A 21,013-nucleotide genomic window follows, 5' to 3' on the forward strand; every position below is an offset into this window, starting at 1 on the left:
GTAGTCTTGCATATGCAGGGGAAAAAAAACCACAGAAAACTTTCAGAACTAGGTTTTATTCTATAAAATTTAACATGGCACAACTATATTATAACATTGGTAACGGGATGTCTCCCAATAATCAGAACAAGATCTAACTCGGTACAAGTCAATGTGTAAAACACAAGAAAGCTCATTTGTTTGTGCTCAGAAATGAAGGTGTGTAAGTACACAGATACACTAACAACATCAACACTCTCTCTCTCTCTCTCTCTCTCTCTCTCTCTCTCTCTCTCTCTCTCTCTCTCTCTCTCTCTCTCTCTCTCTCTCTCTCTCTCTCTCTCTCTCTCTCTCTCTCTCTCTCTCTCTCTCTCTCTCTCTCTCTCTCTCTCTCTCTCTCTCTCTCTCTCTCTCCTCTCTCTCTCCCTCTCTCTCTCTCTCTCTCTCTCTCTCTCTCCACCCATTGCACACCGGTTCGACCGAAGCTAAGTTAAGAATAAATTCCTGTTGTGCAGCGGGTTAAAGTATTCCCTCATACCTCGGAGATATACCTTCACTCGCTCGCAGCGACGTCACGTGACATTTTAGATGGTGGAAGAGAATGCTGTCGCTTATTTTCCTTCTGAGGATGAGGGTTTAACATGGATCGGGAACTTACAGGACAACCGCGGCTGTGGTTGCAATTTTGGATAGTTCTTTCCGTGAATGAGCATCGTTTTAGTCTTAACTGAACTCAGAAGGAAAATAAGCGACAGCATTCTGTTCCACCATCTAAAATGTCACGTGACGTCGCTGCGAGCGAGTGAAGGTATATCTCCGAGGTATGAGGGAATACTTTATCCCGCTGCACAACAGGAATTTATTTTTAACTTCTCTTCGGTCGTACCGGTGTGTAATACCTCCTCTCTCTCTCTCTCTCTCTCTCTCTCTCTCTCTCTCTCTCTCTCTCCCTCCCTCTCCCTCCCTCTCTCTCTCTCTCTCTCTCTCTCTCTCTCTCTCTCTCTCTCTCTCTCTCTCTCTCTCTCTCTCTCTCTCTCTCTCTCTCTCTCTCTCTCTCTGGGACAAGGTCACCTTGAGAGCCCTGAGCAGGAAGGGTCACAAGAATCGAGACAAGTTTTTTTTATTTTCGCGCTTTCTGAGTCAATCGCATTCGTGAAGTGAATGACACTCGGCTGTGTGATCCCAGCCTTCCCATTGGAACTTTACCACTTCCATTCTGGGAAGGAGCCGACCGAAGCTCGAAAAACCCACGCACCCCTTATGGAATTCGAATCATAACTGTTACTGCATCACATCTTAATCATCATTTTATTAATCCATGAACCACGTTATTATAGCTAGTGTTTTTGTTAGTTTTAACCTGATTACAAATTCTTAGTTAATTAGTTATTCCTTTGGCTGTTTAAAACATGTTATATAAATATATAAATGTAATGTATAATGCAGCTACTGGTGTATATGCCTTGCCGTGGCGTAGCAGCTTGCATGCCCTGGTGATCCAAAGAGCTATGCCGGCCGGAGCCTTCATAGTGCTCCTGGCAGGTGTAACCACGCCGGACAGGTCTGAGGTGAATGGGGCCAGACTAAGTATACACCCTGGCCCTCCAGGTTGGGGGTTGTGCGAAGGGCTAACAACTCATCCATGGAAAAAAAGTACTCGTTACAGAAACGTCAACAAGAGAAAAAAAAATGTATAATGTCATGTATGTCTAAAATGGACAGGTTGGAAGATTAGGCATCGCCTAAAACCTTTATCCCTTTGTATTAAAGTTTTGAATCTGAATCTGAATCTGAATCTCTCTCTGATATGATTAAATTTTAAATCCTTGAAACATCATTCAAGGAACATTACATGCAGTTTCTCTTTCAAAACGTGTAAGAAATATTATCAAGCAGCTGGCAAAATATCACTGTACTTTCTGATTGTATTGAAAAACATAATCCTATATAATGCACCAAGGACATATTTTTTATACAAATAAATATGTCTTTGTTAAAAATAAATGTCAAGCATAGCTAAAGAATCAAAATGCATCTTAAAATGTCTTATTGATTGCTCGACATGTTATGTAATTTGTACTGTAGTTAACTTCACTTCTATTTCTTCTTGTTATTGTGTTACCCCTCAATGGGCGAGAGCCGGATTTAAAAAAGCATGTATAGATTGCTTATTCTGTCACCCTCGATAAAAATAAATTCAACCCAATTCAATTCTCTCTCTCCCCCCCCCCCTCTCTCTCTCTCTCTCTCTCTCTCTCTCTCTCTCTCTCTCTCTCTCTCTCTCTCTCTCTCTCTCTCTCTCTCTCTCTCTCATAGACGAAACGTAACAAATGGTAGCACTACAATGACAGTAATAATGCAGGTGTGTGTCGTGCACGTGACTTGTTCAGTAATGAGAACAGTACGTGCAACATTAAGCATGCCAGTATAGAGATTATACTGCTTGCTGCCGCGCGAGCCGAGAAAAGTTTCCCTCTGTATCTTTACTGCGCTGGCCGCAAAAAAAACCTCGGCGCGGAGGTGTTTTCAGACACATTGTACGTAGGGTGGTGCACAGTAATGACGACCAACAGATGTGGATGGGGGTCTGGGAGGCCACGCGTTCACTGAGCTGTGGATTACTTATTGTGACAATTGTTGCAGCCGGGACAAACGTGTGTTAAGTCCATGTTTGAAACTACATATTTGATTGCAGTTCTTGAAAATACAGCACAGAAACTTGTAATACATTCAATCAGTCACTGATTCCGCTGCGCCCACCAGCAGAGTTATATTCGTATCAGCCCTGTCCACATAGTTATATCAACCATCGCAACAGTAATATCAGCCCTGTCTGTACACCAACTGTCAGAGTTATATATTTCGTATCAGCCCTGTCCACAGCCGCTATATCAACCATCGCAACAGTAATATCAGCCCTGTCTGTACACCAACAGAGTTATATATTTCGTATCAGCACTGTCCACAGCGTTATATCAACCCGCATCGCAACAGTGGAGTCAGCCCTGGCTGTAGAGTGTAAAGATGAGAGAGGCCAGAAAGATTGTCACAGAGGCCTCGAGAAGCGACGCGCTCTCGTTGGACGTGAGAGAAATGAGATGTTCACAGTGTTACACCAGCCCTGTTCACAGAGTTGTTCCAACCGTGTCCACAGAGGTGCATCAGCCCTGTCCACATTGTTACATGGAGTCAGCCCTGTCTGTAGAGTGTAAAGATGAGAGAGGCCAGAAAGGCGGCCACAGAGGCCACGAGAAGAGGCGCGCTCTCGTATGACGTGAGCGAGATGAGAGGCCCACTGAGCAGGAAGACAGTACAGAAGTTGAAGGGAATCATACAACTCACCGCCCCCATCACCCGCCCCACCGCTGAGTCACCTTTCTTACCAAGACCCTGAAAGATAAGATAAGATCTTACAAATACAAAATAAAATCAATATGCATTTTCATTTTACATAAACATGATTCGAACATGTTCTATTGGCACAAAAAGTAATTGATAGAATAAAAAAACCAGACTGATAATCGAAATAAATGGAAAGAAGGAATAGCGTATTTTGAATGGACATAAGTCTATTGAATCGAATGGCAAAATAATGGTTGGACGGTCTTTATCCATTTCCATTTTCCTCAGTCCCGCCGCCACATCGGCAACATTTCAGCAGCAGTATTTCTGAGTTGCTTTACTTGGCCATTTTGTTCCACAAAGCGGTATGGCCTGTAGACAAAAAAACTAATTGTACTGAGACACACTTGTGGGAAAACAAAAGTCAAAGAGAAATCAAAACCTTCGTCACAGCCTTGATCTGACATTGTGAAAAGCTGACAAACTTCGCTCAAAACCATCATTGATTCTAGTTGATCTAATCGCTTGATCATCATCATCATCGTCGTCGTCATCATCGTCGTCGTCGTCGTCGCCGCCGTCGTCGTCGTTGTCGTCGTCGTCATCGTCATCTACATCATCATGTCACAAATACCACCACCACTACCACCACCACCATCGACACCACCACAACCACCGACACTACCACCACCTCACTGGTTCCTCGTAGTACCTTTTCCTCGATGTAGTGTTCAGCGATGATGAAGGGCACGGTGTAGAGGGCGGAGCGCTGGAAGCCGTAGAGAACACAGGCCACGTAGAACACGGGCAGCTGCTGGGACAGAACCATCGCCAATACGGCACCACCCATCAACGCCTGAGCCAAGCAGAAGTCAACCTTCAGACCTGCAGAAGTGGCACCAGAAAACACGAATCACAGGACTGACCCTAAGGGCACTGCCTAGTTATGGTCAAAGTTATTCCAAGTTTGTATGACTTTTGTGGGAGAAAGAACATTCTGTCTACATTTCATGTCTGCAGAGAACTGTTCTAGTCACATGCACTTTTGATTTTTTGTGATTTTTTAAAAATAACCAGGTGTCTTCTGATTTTGTGAAAATGGGTACATAAAGATAACGGCTAATATTCGACAGTACGAATGTGGTAGCCACTTGCTAGATAATTGTGGGGGAGAGTGAATGTTTAACCTGTTAGAACATAGCAAGAAATTACATTTCAAAGCACTTTGGTAATTTTTTTATACCGTCTTTTTTAATTTATTTTACTTAGCGCAACTACATTTGTCTTCATATAGAGAAGTAAAAAAAAAATGCCTCAGATATTCGGAATTCCTTACAATTTGATATGTTGTAGCTCACTCATTTCTCGAGCAATGGTTAAAATGTGAATATCAAGTCCCGTGTCAAAAAATGAAACTGCAGGCAGTTTCCCAACCCTACCCCCTAAATTTCGCGGTCGTCATTTTGCATTCCCCACATTCATAGACATCAATACATTTCAGAGATTAAAGCAAGTAGAGCTTTCATATTTCGCATACTTAGAGCCTACGCTGTCAACAAAATGTACTGGTCAGCATTCCATGACCTTGACCTTCACACAAGGTCACAGGTGAGTTTCGAGACTTTGTAACCACTTCAGTATTTTGCAAACACACAAACAGAAAAGGATAAAAAAAAACAAGAAATTCCTCCGAGGTAGGAAAAACACCCCCGTCCTTACCATTCTCACTGCCACCAACTGAGAAGGTTATTTCCCTTTGACCATTAATATGTCCCTCTATAAGTCCTTGTAGAATCTTAATCCACCAATAACTCCCTAACCGTGTGTTTGACTGGTCCCAATTTTTGTAAGGACCGTCTCAGGAATGTATAGAACCTGTTCACCAAGTTTGGTGACGATCGGTCCGTTCATTCTTGAGATCTATATATGCGAACACAAACACACAAACAAACAAACACATCGACCGAATCCTATACACACCCCTATACCGGGGGTGTAAAAATCCTATACTAAAAGGGTTGTGCATTCTGTTTAAAATCCGGAAAATAGAAGATATATGCATTGTTTGAAGGGAATGCAGCAAGAAATGTACAGTACAAAGAAGTGTGCAATGTTTTATAGAGGTTATGTATACGAATTTTCTGAGCACTATTTCATAAGTAGGCAGCCCCCCTAAGGTATGAGAGGCAGGGACTGCCAAAATGAAGCAGGAGAGGTATAGGGGCTAGCCAGGTGTGTGCTGTAGAAATATAGCATTTGAAAGGGTAAGGATTTGGGTCTCTCTTGGGGAAAGAAACGCACATTTTCCGGGTTGAGGCAGGGGGGGGGGAGGGCTTCCGGAACACTGGAGCCCCCCCCCTTCCCCCATCCCTAGATCCAGCCCTGAATAATTAGAAGAAAATTGAAGTAAACAGGTACGACGTACAAACGAGTGTCAGAGAAATTCCAAAGCGAGTGTCAGAGAGGATTATCATAGTACACAGTAGCCGGATCGCCGCTGGGTAAGAATGCCTGAAAGACACAAAAGAAAAGTTGTTACAATGAATTTTTGATGTTACTAACCTACACCTAAAGAACGTTGAAATGCCACACTTACCAAGGAATCCCAACAGCTTGCTCTGCACGGCTCCCGACACCATGTAGCTGCAGTTGTACACCAACAGTCCCCCAGCAGCGGAACTCACGCCCTCTTCGTAAGCCTTTCGTTCTGCACTGCCCTCTGGTGCTGAAGAGTCGCCCCCATTCACTACCTTGCCCAGAAAGTCCGACACGTACATGTTGTAGGAAAAGAGGACAGACGCGCCCAGGTAGGCGATGCAAGCAGCCAGTATCAGGTTGAACTTGTGTTTGTTCACCCCGCACCATTTGCCACTGTCAGTGAGGACGGGTTTTTGAGGAGGAGCCGGGCGGGTTATGAAGCTTGGACCTCCCCCCTGCTCTCGAGATAAGTAAGAAATGGTGGATTCAGTCGATCTGTACAGTTCTTGCAGGAGTGGGTTTTTGTCTGTGGTAGAAACTTGACTGGAGGATATTCTAGAAGGACCTTGCTCTTCAGTTACGAACAGATCAGTAAAATTAGAGGATCTGACGAGTTCGTTGTCCCTGAAGAAGTTTCTAGAAGGTCTGGCGGTTGATGAGTTACCTCCCTTGGAAGTCACGTCTAAAGTGTTGACAGCGATGCTGGACTCCATTTCGCTCGGAAGAGGCGGAAGTATACTTTCGTCGCTCGTAACATAAGAACTGTTTTGATCGTCAATGTCGCTCTCTTGTTTCCAATCAGTGTCAAAAGTTCCGTAGCTTTTCTCTTCCTTGGCAACAGCATCGTCGTCATCGTTGCGGAGTGGCTGGAACTGTGGGTCGTTGTTGAGGTTCCTGATGTTGATGAAGGCGTTGATGACGGTGGTAGTGAGACAGGTCACCAACAGGAGGAAGGCCACCATCAGCTGAACTGTCGTCTGCACCACCAGAGATCTGCAGATGGTAACACACGATGTGTGAGACAGTCGTCTCTAATACCACTGGTGCTAAAGAGAAAGAGAGAGAGAGAGACAGAGAGAGAGAGAGAGAGAGAGAGAGAGAGAGAGAGAGAGAGAGAGAGAGAGAGAGAGAGAGAGAGACAATGACAATGACAATGACAATGACAATTCTTTATTTAACGAGGGTAGTAGATTAAGCAGTGGTCTGCTTTTTTACATCAAGCCCTCGCCCTAAAGAGGGACTAACTACAAAAATGAAATAAAAATACAAGATAAAAAATAGAAAATAGAAAAACTAAAATTCTACATTTTAACAGAAAACTAAAGTGAAAACACATCTATATATATATACGACTAGTGTCTGTCTGTCTGTCTGTCTGTCTGTCTGTCTGTTCGCGATGCACGGCCAAAGTTCTCCGTGGATCTTTTTCATATTTGGACACCGTATTCAGCTACACCCCGGACACAACCTCATCGATGAGATATTTCAACACGTGCTCTCAGCGCGCAGCGCTGTGCGCGCTGAACCGATTTTTTTTGTTTTGTTGTCGGGATCCACTACCAGTAACTCTTCCTTATCTTCTCCAGTGTTTTCAGCCGCGATTATCTCCCTTCCTCCGTGTGGCGTCAATCCATATTCCCGTTACTACGTTATTAGAAGGTCACTGCACGTTACTATTTTTAGAAGGTCTCCAGTGTTTTGCGCGTTTATCTCCTTTCCCAGGCGCAGCCTGGTATTCGGCTCTACTTCTTCCCGGCGAAGCCGGTACCCGGCGAAGTGGGTAATCATCTAGTTATACATATGTACACAAAATGCATTGCATTGAGGTAAATTGCGAGTTAATTGATGTGAATTAAGTGGTATAGTGCAGCTTGCACTTTCTCAACATCATGCTCTAATCCATACATTACATTTTAAAGAAAATCAATCAAACAAGCAAGACTAAATAGTGGTTGGTTTTTAAGTCCCTTCATCCGAAAAGGGTTTGTGTACATTATACCAATAAAGAGGAGAGGGGCATGTTTAATACAAAAAATGAATACCATTTAAGACAAATATCATTTACTTTGACTTCATTACATAAGACAAATATCTGCTCTTAAAACTATCAGGAATGTTAGAAGAGAGTTCCAGAGACCAGGGCCGGACCCAGGGGGGGGGGGGTGGTTCCAGGGGTTCCGGAACCCCACCCCTGGAAAAAGCATGTACCTTGCTTTGACTTTTACTAGTTTTAGCACCAAAACAATGCTGCTCTTAACCCTCAAAACAAGGCCCAGAATGCACCAGATTGCACAGATTTTAAGCGTTTTTCAAAAATTTTCCGGGGGAGCATGCCCCCGGACCCCCCTAGTTCGCTGATTTGCCCCCCCAAAAAAGGAGGAACCCCCCCCCTCTTACAACTCATTTGGTCCGGCCCTGGAGACTGCTACCTGAATACACTAAACTGGACTTAAACAGGTTGTCACGTTTCACTATATCACTCAAGGTGATTATGAACCGGTTAATTACTACTAATTAACTAACCACACCACGATCCACTCTCGCAGGCATACAATTAAATAGAGTCAACAAAAGTATAAGTTTCAGACGCCTGTTTATGTATAAACTCTCCACCTCCCTCGAGCCTTCACTCAAAATATGTTCTTTTTACGTTCTCAACACGTAAAAAACCAGTGTTCACTGACAAAATGCCAGTAGTATGTAGAAAATTATAGGAACACGCTGAACCCGTGTAAATATAGTTAAACGAGAATGTTCTGTTCGAAAAGCTCTAGTTCGTGCAGGTGTCTCACACCCCACGTTGTCACTACTCCAATGAAATCATAGATACGAAAAGACAACGGTGGTCAACGGGGTGCGTACGACATGGTGCACTTAGCTTTATCTCTGCTGCTGCTGCTTAGCCGGTATGCTGGTTAGTCGGTTCGCTGGTTAGCCGGTCCGCTGGTTAGCCGGTTCGCTGGTTAGCCGGTCCGCTGGTTAGCCGGTCTCCTGGTTAGCCGGTCTCCTGGTTAGCGTAGCCTCAACAGTTCCCGCCAGAGTCAGCCGTGCAGATGTTACAGGAACGTAACGAACGAACGAAACGAATCGAACGAATCGAAGGAAGGCTGCAAACAGAAAGCATCGGTGCACTAAACATGTCAGCTACCCCTCACCCACCACCTTAAAACATGTCATCTTTAAATATCTCATCGAGCACGTGGGCCTGCACAAAATGGACTTTTTACAACAACAAAACAGCCATTTTCCGTCCTTCTCTCCCTATCTGCAAAAACCATATACAGATTAGTATTTTAGCGTCACAGAGAGTAAATTATGCGCTAACCTGGAAAGAACAACAGAGAGTATTTCATTCCACAACACAGACTCATCAACAGCGTTAAATAATGATTTATTACCTCAAAAGCCTATGATTGTAACTCTCAATGGAAGCAAAGTCCGCCTCCTCCCTGGAACAGTCTCTGTTCGTCAACAGTGACCCAAAACGTCCAGAACCCCTTGTCGAATCCTTATGCGAAAGCCATCGCCGACGAAGGAAATGTGACGACTTGTCCTCAGCAAAATACGTGGCAGAGGAAAGGAATAACTTGTGGAAGTTCCCCTAGAGTGCCGAATATGATACTCGGTGAAAAACCATCATACTCTAGTAACTGTGTGTTAGGTCCTTCCCCTTCTGCCGCTGGGTGTCAAGTGTGTCGTCCTTGAGTCTCTGACAGACCACCTAGCCAAATACACGTGACTGACCTTGTCACCAAACCAGTCCAGCTATACACAGTTTTGCCTCCCCAAGCAGGAAAAAGAAGACACGAGAAACTCAATCCGTGAAAATCCCGTGTGCGCTGTCAGCTAAAAACCGACAGCCCTATGATAGCAGAAACCCGCACTGTGAAACTCGTGCGTTTCAAAACGTCCGTGCTCGTAGAGCACTGTCAGCGAAAACTCTGCTGTGTCCAATATCACGCACAGGCGCTTTCTATCATACATTGACCCAGAACAGGCACTCCAATGAGTGACGCTTTCTCGGTCTCTGTCACCCGATCGTGACACACCTCCCCTCTTCAAGACGAAACCTCGGTTTCGCTCACAGTCATGTTCTCCTCTCCAGCCCGAGAGAGAAAGTCAGCTCCAACATTGTTGGCGCCCGGTATGACGCGTACCGTGAATTGGTACGGTTGGAGAATCAACGCCCAGCGCATAAGTCTGGCGTTTGCCAACCTTGCAACCTGAAGATATTGCAGAGGTTGATGGTCTGTTTCCAGACAGAAAGGTCGTCCGTACAGGTACGCTTCGAACTTCTGGATGCCCCAGACAATGGCGAGACACTCGCGTTCAACCGTTGCATACGCTGCCTCGGCCGAGGTCAGCTTACGGCTGGCGAAACAAACAGGGTGCAAAAACCCCTCTGTCTCCTGAAGCAACACTGCCCCAAGTCCCTTCCCTGAAGCGTCTGTCCTCAGCACGAAGTCCTTGTTCAGGTCTGGTAGTCGGAGAATAGGCTGACTGGTGAGTCGCCTCTTCAGGGTGTTGAATGCGGAGCTACATTCCTCAGTCCACACTACAACGGTCGGTTGTAGTTTCTTGGTAAGGTTGGTCAGTGGTAGAGCGATTTCGGCAAAGTGCGGGATGAAGCGTCTATAGAAGCTGGCTAGGCCCAGGAAAGACCTGACTTCTTTCTTCGTGCGCGGTGGCTCCGCCTCCCGAATCTTCTGGATCTTGTCGTCCTCTGGAACGAGCAATCCCTCGCCGACAACATGACCCAGGAAAGACAATTCCCGAAATCCCAAGTAGCACTTGGACGGTTTAGCTCCCAGATTTCCGTCCTTCAACCTTCCGAACACGTCGCGCAGGGCGTCGAGATGTTCAGTCCATGTCTCTGTCGCGATCAGCACATCGTCGATGAAACTGCTGATGTCCTCGCGCTTCAATGGTTCCAAAAGTTTCCTCATCATGCGAGTGAAAACGGCACCTGCATTCTGTAGACCAAAAGGCATGACTGTCCACTGGAACTGGCCGAATGGAGTGGTAAATGCAGTCTTTGGGCGATCTTCCTCGGCAACTGGGATTTGCCAGTATCCCTTGGTGAGGTCCAGTTTGGAAAAGTACTTGGCCTTGGCCAAGTGACTGAAGAGGTAGTCCACGTCAGGCATGGGTTCCGCGTCAAACGCCGTGATTTTGTTCAGCTTCCGGTAGTCGACACAGAACCTGACGCGTCCATCCTTCTTCTTCACAAGCACAATTGGTGAACTGTAGGGAGAGTTCGCTGGCTCGATGACGCCCAACTTCGTCATGTCGGCGATTTCCTTCCTGACCACCTCCTTCTGGGCATGAGGCATGGGATACTGCTTCGTCCTCACTGGCTGTTTCTCCAGCAAGTCGAAGGTAAACTCCTCTAGATGCGTCTGAAGTGGTATGTCTGTAAGGACCCGTGCTGCATCCTTCAGGATCTCTTGCAGGTCCGCCTGCTGGTCGTCCCCAAGATCAGGTGAGATGTGCACGTCCGTGAGATCCTCACTAGCCTCCAGCGGACAAACTGGTACCCGTCCTCCTCCCTGTTCTTCCGTTGTCTCGTCCATCACGACAGCAACTGCTTCTGTCACTTTGTCCTTTTCCCCGTAGGCAGTCCTCTCTATGTAGGCGCGCAGCAGGTTGGCGTGGTACAGGCGTGCTTTCCCGTTCATGACGATCCTGTAGTCGTTTTGGCCCACTTTCGCTGTCACCTCAAAAGGTCCTTGCCACTGCAGTTGTAGCTTGTTGTGTTTGACAGGTAGAAGTAGCAACACCCGTTCTCCAATCTTGAAGCTGCGCGGCCGTGCCTTGCGGTCGAATCCTCGCGCGTAACGCTGTGCTGCTCTTCCCAGGTTCTCTTGAGCCAGTTTGCAGGTCTCTTCAATCCTGTTCCTGAGTTCTACGATGTAGGTCGCTGTCGTCTGCACCTCCTCGTCGGCTTCTTCGTCCGTCCAAGCCTGACGCAGGATAGCCATGGGACCGCGTACCTGTCTGCCGTACAACAACTCAAATGGGGAAAAGCCCAAGCTCTCCTGAGGAACCTCGCGGTATGCAAAAAGCAATGCTGGGATGTACCTGTCCCACGTGCGTGGCTTCTCCTGAGCTAGTTTCCTCAGCATGGTCTTCAAGGTGCCATTGAACCTTTCCACCAGTCCGTTGCACTGAGCATGGTAAGGAGTGGTGAAGTGCTGCTCCAGTGATAGCAGTCGTGCTGCCTCCGCCATCACTCCTCCCGTGAACTGCGTGCCTCTGTCGGTGAGTACCTCTGATGGAATTCCCAGCCGGGACCACATAGTAACCAGAGCCTCAGCTACTCGCGTGGCTTCAATCGATTTCAGAGGGATCGCCTCTGGGTATCGAGTAGCGTAGTCCACCATGGTCAAAATGTATCTGTTTCCGTCCTCAGACGCAGGCAAGATGGGCCCGATGATGTCCACTGCCACCCGACGAAAGGGTTCGTCGATGAGCGGCATCTTCTCTAAGGGGACCTTCCTCACCCTTCCTTTGGCCACCACCTTCTGGCACTTATCGCAGGACGCACAGAAACGTCGGACATCCGTGCAGATGCCTGGCCAGTAAAAGTGGCGCCAGACACGATCCGTGGTCTTCTTGGTACCAAGATGACCTCCCAGAATCGAGTCGTGTGCCGTTGCCATGACACCCTCGCGAAACTCGCGAGGCACGACAACCTGTTTGAATGCACCTTCCTTGTTGCTGAACTCACGGTAGAGCAACTTCTTGTCCCTGAGGAACCTTGACCTCCCATGCTTCCCGCTCAGCTTCACCTTCCCCGACTTCGCGTGCTCCCGAGGAGTAGCTAAGGTCGGGTCAGAATCCTGAGCCTTCGCGAGAAGCGCGGGGGTCACGTTCCCCAGGGCAGCTCGTGCAGCAGGTAGGGGTTTGAGAGGTTTGTCCTCTCGCTCCGCCTGTGCCCGCGTGAGCACTGAAATGACGTCGGGAGACCGATAAACGGGAACCTCCCTGGTGACGCCGTCCACAAACTGAACCCGGTTTCCAATGAGCAGGTCGCATGGAGGATCGTCCATGACGACGGCCACAATGGTCCCCGTGAACAACGGGGTTACGACCTTGATCACTGCCGTGTTCAAGTCGTAAGCGTGAGATGCCTCGGCCATTCTCACCCTGATGCTGTCTCCTGTGTAGGCCATAGCTGGAACTAGACTCGCCCGAACCACTATCATGTCTGCTCCTGTGTCCCGCAGACCCTCGCCCTTCACTCCGTTAACGTAGACGTTGCAGTGGGGCTGGAAATGTTTCCTGGAGCACGGAACGCAGAGTTGTGGGATGGTGCATGAGCTCGTGACGTCCCTGAACTCCTCACTGCCAACAAAGTGAACGCCCTTCTGGTCAGCCTGTCTCTTGTGGCAGTCCTTCTTCACGTGGCCCCGCTTGTTGCAGTAGTAACACTGGATGTCAGATCTGGAACTCGATCCCTTGTGTCCCTGATCGTCCTTCCCGTCCTTGGGTCCTGAAGAACCCGAATTTCCCGATTTTCCTGGCCGTGAGCCTGAGGATTTGCCGGAGATCGCCTGGGCGTCCTCGTGTACTCTGATCCAGTCGGCTGCTTCCTGAGTAGTCTTTGGCTGGTGCTCCTGCACGAAGGTCACCACCTCAGGTCGCAGGCTGGACATCAGTTGTTCCATGACTATGAGGTCGGCAAGGTCGTTGACGGTCCAGTCCTTTTCGGCCATCTCCACCCAGCGCCGCAGGTAGAGATTAAGGCGTGCCACAAACTGATGACTCAGCTCGCCGCTCAGTCTCTTGCTGTTTCGCAGACGTCGTCGGTAGGCTTCAGCAGTCAGGTTGAAGCGCTGGAGTAACGCCTTCTTAAGTGCCTGATAGTCTCTCGCCTCGTCGTCATCCAAAGCGTTGTAGAGCTGCAATGCGCGTCCTTTCAAGCAGGTGCTAAGGCGGCTAGCCCACGTGGCCTCTTCCCACTTCTGGTCAGATGCAATGCGCTCAAACCGGCGTAAAAAATCGTCGAGCTCGTCCTTGTCATCGTCGAACGTCGGCAGTCTCGTACGGTCGGCAACAAACGTCGGCGCGCTAGCCTGAGTAAGCGTACCCTTCTCGGCCTGTAGCCTAGCTAGCTCTAGCTGGAGATCGCGATCCGCCTGTTCCTTCTCTTTCCGTTCTTGTCTGTCACGTTCTCTTTCTTGTCTGTCAAGTTCGTCTTTCCTTTCCTGTCTGTCTCGTTCTGCCTGTCGTTCCCTTTCTTGTCTGTCAAGTTCGTCTTTCTTTTCCTGTCTGTCACGTTCTTCTTTCCTTTCCTGTCTGTCTCGTTCAGCCTGTCGTTCTGCCTGTCGTTCCCTTTCTTGTCTGTCAAGTTCGTCCTTCTTGTCCTGTCGGTCACGTTCTTCTTTTCTTGTCAGTCGCTCAAATTCTTCCTTCCGTTCTACTTCTAAGCGTTTTAGAACGCTTCGGGCTCTAACGCGTGCGTCTCGCTCAGTCGGTTGCTCGCTCCCAGGAGTCTCGAAAGTTATTCTCCTCGTAGGAGATCCCCCTGTAGCCATGGTTAGTTTTAGCAAAGCTTTATTACCAAAATAAGTCTAACGCAGCTATAGCTAGAACACGCGGTGATGAAAGCGGTGGATACAAAAATCCAGCAACCAGAAAATGCAGAAGAAAAATCCAAACGGTGTAGAACAAATCGCGTAGCCTACTTTATGGCTGCTTTTTGCGGTGAAACAAAGTGTTTCCCACAGCCGTGGCCTACTTTATCGGCTGCTTTTTGCGGTGAAACAGAGTGTCTCCCACAGCCTTGGTTAGGACAGAAGTCCTCGGACCCTTCCCCCCCAAAATTCCAACAAAGTCAAAATATGGAGAAAAATCCAAGTAAAACAAGACGGTAGAAATGTAACCTGTTACAGAATGCGAAACAACAATGTAGAGAAAACTGAGTAAAACGAACAACAAATCCGTTAACCCCGCTCAGCTCTCTGCAACGGAAAACTCTGAACGTACAACAACAAAGATTCACAAACAAAGGAAAGGGAAGTAATCACAGTTAGCGCATACAATAACTCACAAATTACAATTTACATTTCCTGCAAGATGTGAATCGCTTAAGGTGTGGTATATGATCAAAACTATACAAAAAAGGGTAGCACCAAGCAGAAAATAAGTCGAGCACTGACGAGATTATCTGCTCTTAGTTATCCTTAATTGGTGGGTCTTTATCAGTTGGAAATTAACTGAGTAAATCCCGGCTTGGCCCCCATGTGTCACGTTTCACTATATCACTCAAGGTGATTATGAACCGGTTAATTACTACTAATTAACTAACCACACCACGATCCACTCTCGCAGGCATACAATTAAATAGAGTCAACAAAAGTATAAGTTTCAGACGCCTGTTTATGTATAAACTCTCCACCTCCCTCGAGCCTTCACTCAAAATATGTTCCTTTTACGTTCTCAACACGTAAAAAACCAGTGTTCACTGACAAAATGCCAGTAGTATGTAGAAAATTATAGGAACACGCTGAACCCGTGTAAATATAGTTAAATGAGAATGTTCTGTTCGAAAAGCTCTAGTTCGTGCAGGTGTCTCACACCCCACGTTGTCACTACTCCAATGAAATCATAGATACGAAAAGACAACGGTGGTCAACGGGGTGCGTACGACATGGTGCACTTAGCTTTATCTCTGCTGCTGCTGCTTAGCCGGTATGCTGGTTAGTCGGTTCGCTGGTTAGCCGGTCCGCTGGTTAGCCGGTTCGCTGGTTAGCCGGTCCGCTGGTTAGCCGGTCTCCTGGTTAGCCGGTCTCCTGGTTAGCGTAGCCTCAACAGTTCCCGCCAGAGTCAGCCGTGCAGATGTTACAGGAACGTAACGAACGAACGAAACGAATCGAACGAATCGAAGGAAGGCTGCAAACAGAAAGCATCGGTGCACTAAACATGTCAGCTACCCCTCACCCACCACCTTAAAACATGTCATCTTTAAATATCTCATCGAGCACGTGGGCCTGCACAAAATGGACTTTTTACAACAACAAAACAGCCATTTTCCGTCCTTCTCTCCCTATCTGCAAAAACCATATACAGATTAGTATTTTAGCGTCACAGAGAGTAAATTATGCGCTAACCTGGAAAGAACAACAGAGAGTATTTCATTCCACAACACAGACTCATCAACAGCGTTAAATAATGATTTATTACCTCAAAAGCCTATGATTGTAACTCTCAATGGAAGCAAAGTCCGCCTCCTCCCTGGAACAGTCTCTGTTCGTCAACAGTGACCCAAAACGTCCAGAACCCCTTGTCGAATCCTTATGCGAAAGCCATCGCCGACGAAGGAAATGTGACGACTTGTCCTCAGCAAAATACGTGGCAGAGGAAAGGAATAACTTGTGGAAGTTCCCCTAGAGTGCCGAATATGATACTCGGTGAAAAACCATCATACTCTAGTAACTGTGTGTTAGGTCCTTCCCCTTCTGCCGCTGGGTGTCAAGTGTGTCGTCCTTGAGTCTCTGACAGACCACCTAGCCAAATACACGTGACTGACCTTGTCACCAAACCAGTCCAGCTATACACAGTTTTGCCTCCCCAAGCAGGAAAAAGAAGACACGAGAAACTCAATCCGTGAAAATCCCGTGTGCGCTGTCAGCTAAAAACCGACAGCCCTATGATAGCAGAAACCCGCACTGTGAAACTCGTGCGTTTCAAAACGTCCGTGCTCGTAGAGCACTGTCAGCGAAAACTCTGCTGTGTCCAATATCACGCACAGGCGCTTTCTATCATACATTGACCCAGAACAGGCACTCCAATGAGTGACGCTTTCTCGGTCTCTGTCACCCGATCGTGACACAGGTCAATCCGAGGAACAGGAGTGAGAGAGAGAGAGGGGGGGGGGGGGGGGGGGGGGGGGGGAGAGAGAGAGAGAGAGAGAGAGAGAGGGGGGGAGAGAGAGAGAATGGAGAGGGTTTCTAAGTGTCAATTTCGTCTAATGAATGCATAGGCGTAGGTTCATGTTGGGCAGTGGTTCTGCGACTTATAAAAAAAACCACTGCTGTCTTTTCATAAAAAAATGACAGCCAAAGAAGAACAAACAAACAAAAAAAAACTATTTTTTTTAAACAATAACAAGCCAAGGAACACAACTCACCCGTACCCAGGCTGCTCTACCTTGGCTGTCGTTGCCATTGTAACAACAGGTAGCAGACGACAATATTCGTACAATACTCGTACAGAGTTTTAGTGACATATAACAAAACCTTCGATCTTACGGTTGAGGTAACATTTGATCAAAAGGCAATTGTGCTCGGAAGCTTTTCGATAGAACTATACGATTAGCCGAGGTTTAACATGTTCGAGTCGTCAAAGAATTTGTTTGGCCTTTTGCAAACTGTCGATACGTCAGGATGTGCACGCGTGACTGTCAGGTGTGATGTTACGATTTACTGGGAAGCAAGCGAAGCGGCCAAGCCATGCATTGTACGAATTCAGGTGAGTGAAAGCGTGTTTTATTTCTGCTCGAGTGTAAGCCTGTTGTTGTTCCTCTCGACGCCAGTTGCACGTACATTATTCTGACAAACCCTTGTACGGGTGAAGGTTTGAGGGAGACTGATCATGTTGAGTGTGACATTTTTAACACAGATCAACAGGAAGAACTACGCCAATTGATCTACTATGTGCACATGAACCCTTCCCTTTCAAACAAAGATCCCTCTTCTTGTAACCTTTTCAATCCGTTTATGCAAAAGAAAGAAATAGATCGACAGAAACAATCAGGATTTTTTGATACAATGATGAATGCTACTGGTCGAGGGGAAGCAATTCCGTTACTGCTACTTCTTGCTTCTTGGCATGAGTTATTTACCTTTGACTGTTCTGAGAATGTGTTTCACATCTACCGCGAAGTCCGTGTAAACCGTAATTCCGAAATGAGGTAAACGTCCTCTGATGACACCACATTGTGTCCTTATTTTCACTGCTGTCATCATTTGAGCATTCTTTCCGCTAATGGCGTGAGACAAAGCATATTGTTTTTTTTAACGTGACTTTGTATTTAGATTACACTGATGTTTAGCCTACATGGCAGTTGCAGAACTGATTTAATTTGTTCACCATGAAGCTATGAAGGCTGTACAGATATTCTGACACGGGCCGAGTGTGATGTTTTGAAAGGCCGGGCGGAGTAAATGTCGCTAACAGGTGAAAATAGCCAAACCTAGCACACCAGTCCCTCCCCTGGCCCAATACTTAGGCCTGCACTGTAATTCCTGACAATAAGACTCGATTTCACCCGGAAAACGTACACTCTTCAAAAAAAGTTAAGGATCGGTTGAAAAAACGGATCTCATTTTAAAAAATTGCCAACAAATTAAACATCGACATAATAATTAAAAGATTAATGTGTTTGAATTAACAAATGAACAATGAGTCTTGACCTAGAATTTTGTTTGGCAGGCAGAGTTATTTCCCTTTGTGGGACTTCTCAAAAGCTTCTGCAGTTTGGAAGAAAAAGGGTGGTTTTTTTTATAGCCCCATGAAATTTGCGGAACGCATGCCAGGACAAAAGGTTGTGATGCACGTGCTACAACAGGGTCCTGGCTATGAACATCGCTCACCAGCTTGTGTTTAAAGGTTGACACGCTAGCTGACACAATAATGCACAGTAGCAACATGCCCCCACGAAGAAAACTGAGCGATTTGGATAGAGGAAAGGCAATAGGATGGCTACAAGACGGTGTTGCTGCCAGGCAAGTGACCCAGAGGCTTGCAGTGGCTCCCTCTGTCATCATCAGACTAAAACAGAGATTCCACGCAACTGGAAGAGTGCTCAGGTGTTGTTTACAGATGAGTCCCGCTTTTGCTTGGAACCTGCTGATGGTCGCATCCGAGTGTGGAGGCGTCGCGGAGAGCACTTCGCAGAAGGCGCTGTTCTGGAACGACAGCGTTTTGACGGAAGCTCTGTGATGGTCTGGGGAGGGATCAGCCCACGTCTAAGGACACCTCTGTACCATGTAGTGGGCAACTTGACCGGTGTCCGCTACCAGAATGAGATTTTGCAACCCCTGGTCGTTCCAGCCCTCCAAGCGATCGGCCCTCGTGCGATTCTTCAGGATGACAACGCACCTCCCCATCGCTCTGCAGCTGTAAACACCAGGGTCAACAGGATGCTGTGGCCAGCCAACAGCCCGGACCTGAACCCCATAGAGCACATGTGGGACGAGCTTTGTTGTCGGGTACAGCAACATCACCCTCCTCCTGCCAATCTGGGTCAACTGCTGCAATGGCTCCAGCAGGAGTGGAATGGAGTTCCCAGAGCATTCATATGCAACCTGATCTACTCCATGCGCCAACGATGTGTTGAATACCTGGCACACAACGGAGGGTACACGCGTTATTGACACTGATTCACATTGTTGTGAATTCCATTTTCGAGGGTTGTCACGTTTGACACACTTAAGCTAAATTGTCGCTGCTGCGTTCGATTTTTGCTTTGTTTGTCATTACTCCTTGGTTGTAATTTTTAAAAAATGAAAGAATTCGGTCTTGTCTGTTATGTGTGGCGTGCTTGTAAAAAAGTGATCCTTAACTTTGTTTGAAGAGTGTATGTGTGCAATTTGGAGAGGGTGGGGGGGGGGGGGGGGGGGGGGAGGGGGGGGGATCATATCACACACCATTTTGTCTTAGTGATTTATTTTCACGAAATTCTTTACAAACGAATCTCTGTCTAGTACTTGTGTGTCCAACCTTGGCATTATTGGCAATCGTGCGAGAGGTATAGGCTATAGACTAACACCGGGACGGGATCTAGTGGGATGGAAGGGGAGGGTGGCTGGGTTTGGGACCCCCACCCCCTTACCAAGCAAGTATACCTGTTTTATTTCTCAAGGAGAGATCTAAAAGGCTAAATGTCATGCCACAATTGCCCGCAAGAACCCCCATCAGGCAGACCCTTGTACCCTTGCCTTATTTGGAAGCACCTCCCGCTGACACAGTAGGCCCAGCCCTGCTCATATTACTCACCCCTCTCCGCTCCCAAAGTCCAGAGCGTGGGACAGATCGACGAGGCCGAGGCCGCAATTGATGCAGCCCCCAACGGCCGCCATCACAAGGGCAAGGACAAAGATGGACGTGTGGTCAGCAGCTGGACTACAGGCCAGCATGCAAGACCTGGTTGACCCTATATTAGCGTCGTAGCCTACGTCCATGAGGCAGAAACCTAGGACCCCGAGCACGGCTGTCGTGGGCAGGGAAAACAGGCCCGGTTCTTCTGCTTCTGTTTGAAGAGGTTCTGCTGAGGTCATGTTTGCGGTTGGAATCGTTGTAGTTGCGGGAAGTGTTATCAGGCTAGATGCTACTGTAATATTTTCAAGCGGTCCGAAGGTGACGTTCTTGTCAGCGAGACTCACAGGATCGTCAGTGTTCCCCGCGCTTGTCAAGAGCATGACGTTGGCCATGATGACGAGCGACACGCCACACAACGTCAGTATGGTGTTAAGCACCACCACACCAACTTTCTTCTGACGATGGTTGCTCCCCTTGTCGCTACAGTAACCCAGGACGGCCAGCATCACCATGGCAACGGGCCCGGTGACTATGGGATACAGGGAGATGAGGGCTACGGGAACGCCTAGAATCTGCAGCAGGGGAACCTCGTAGAGCTGCTGAAAGGACACGCACGTTTCGTTGCCTGTCATCGTGGCGGCTAGAAGAAGCTTGCGGTAGAGAGGTAGGGAACCTCCTTTGTTACCTCCCTTGGAGTGTGGAGATCTGGATGTTTTAATCTCGATGTGGGTGTCCGCTTCTGGCGCCATTTTCACTCTCAAGTTGTCGCTGTTTGTGGCACCTGCTTGTGAACGTTGACTTTGGTTGTCCCTCTTAGTGGTTTTGCATAGCAGTACAAACTGTGAAACTGCTGGACTGTTTTGTTCTTCTGTGCTCCCTATCTCACTTAGTTGTTGGCTCACACCAGTAAATCGTTGGTGGTAATGTACAGCAGAACTTCTTTTTCCTCTGAAAGTTTTTTTGTCCACCCTTTCTCCATCTGAAGTGATCCTCAAGGGGAAGTCTTTTTATACAAAGCGAAGAAGCGGGCAAGCACGCGTGTAGAATATTAATTGCAGATTGTTTACGACTCAGCTAAAGTACTCCTCACATGATTCATACAAGGTCAGGGTCAACTGCGCACATGGTGACGTCCTTACTCGCCCCTTCCGAACTCGCCCCCTCCCAT

General features: G+C 47.4%; 1 protein-coding gene across 1 annotated transcript; it reads right to left on the minus strand.

Annotated features, from left to right (window-relative positions):
• Nucleotides 1-2,208: 2,208 nt before the first annotated feature.
• On the minus strand, nucleotides 2,209-20,800 carry LOC138953154 (proton-associated sugar transporter A-like). Its single transcript, XM_070324952.1, has 4 exons — nucleotides 19,804-20,800; nucleotides 5,918-6,792; nucleotides 4,034-4,206; nucleotides 2,209-3,369 (listed from the first exon to the last, which is right to left on the minus strand). Exons 1-4 carry the CDS (start codon nucleotides 20,592-20,594, stop codon nucleotides 3,169-3,171), a joined length of 2,040 nt encoding a protein of 679 aa, XP_070181053.1. The 5' UTR covers nucleotides 20,595-20,800; the 3' UTR covers nucleotides 2,209-3,168.
• Between the last annotated feature and the right edge of the window lie 213 nt (nucleotides 20,801-21,013).

Source organism: Littorina saxatilis, linkage group LG17 (assembly GCF_037325665.1).
Source record: "Littorina saxatilis isolate snail1 linkage group LG17, US_GU_Lsax_2.0, whole genome shotgun sequence".
NCBI classification, from domain to species: Eukaryota; Metazoa; Mollusca; class Gastropoda; order Littorinimorpha; family Littorinidae; genus Littorina; species Littorina saxatilis.

What these genes read in the sequence shown, in the direction of transcription:
- LOC138953154 (XM_070324952.1), bottom strand. Translation starts at nt 20,594, where the DNA reads ATGGCGCCAGAAGCGGACACCCACATCGAGATTAAAACATCCAGATCT. An exon ending in CAAGCTGTTGGGATTCCTTG is followed by an intron (nt 4,207 to 5,917) that starts GTAAGTGTGGCA and finishes CCACTTCTGCAG; the next exon opens with GTCTGAAGGTTGACTTCTGC. An exon ending in AACACTACATCGAGGAAAAG is followed by an intron (nt 3,370 to 4,033) that starts GTACTACGAGGA and finishes CTTATCTTTCAG; the next exon opens with GGTCTTGGTAAGAAAGGTGA.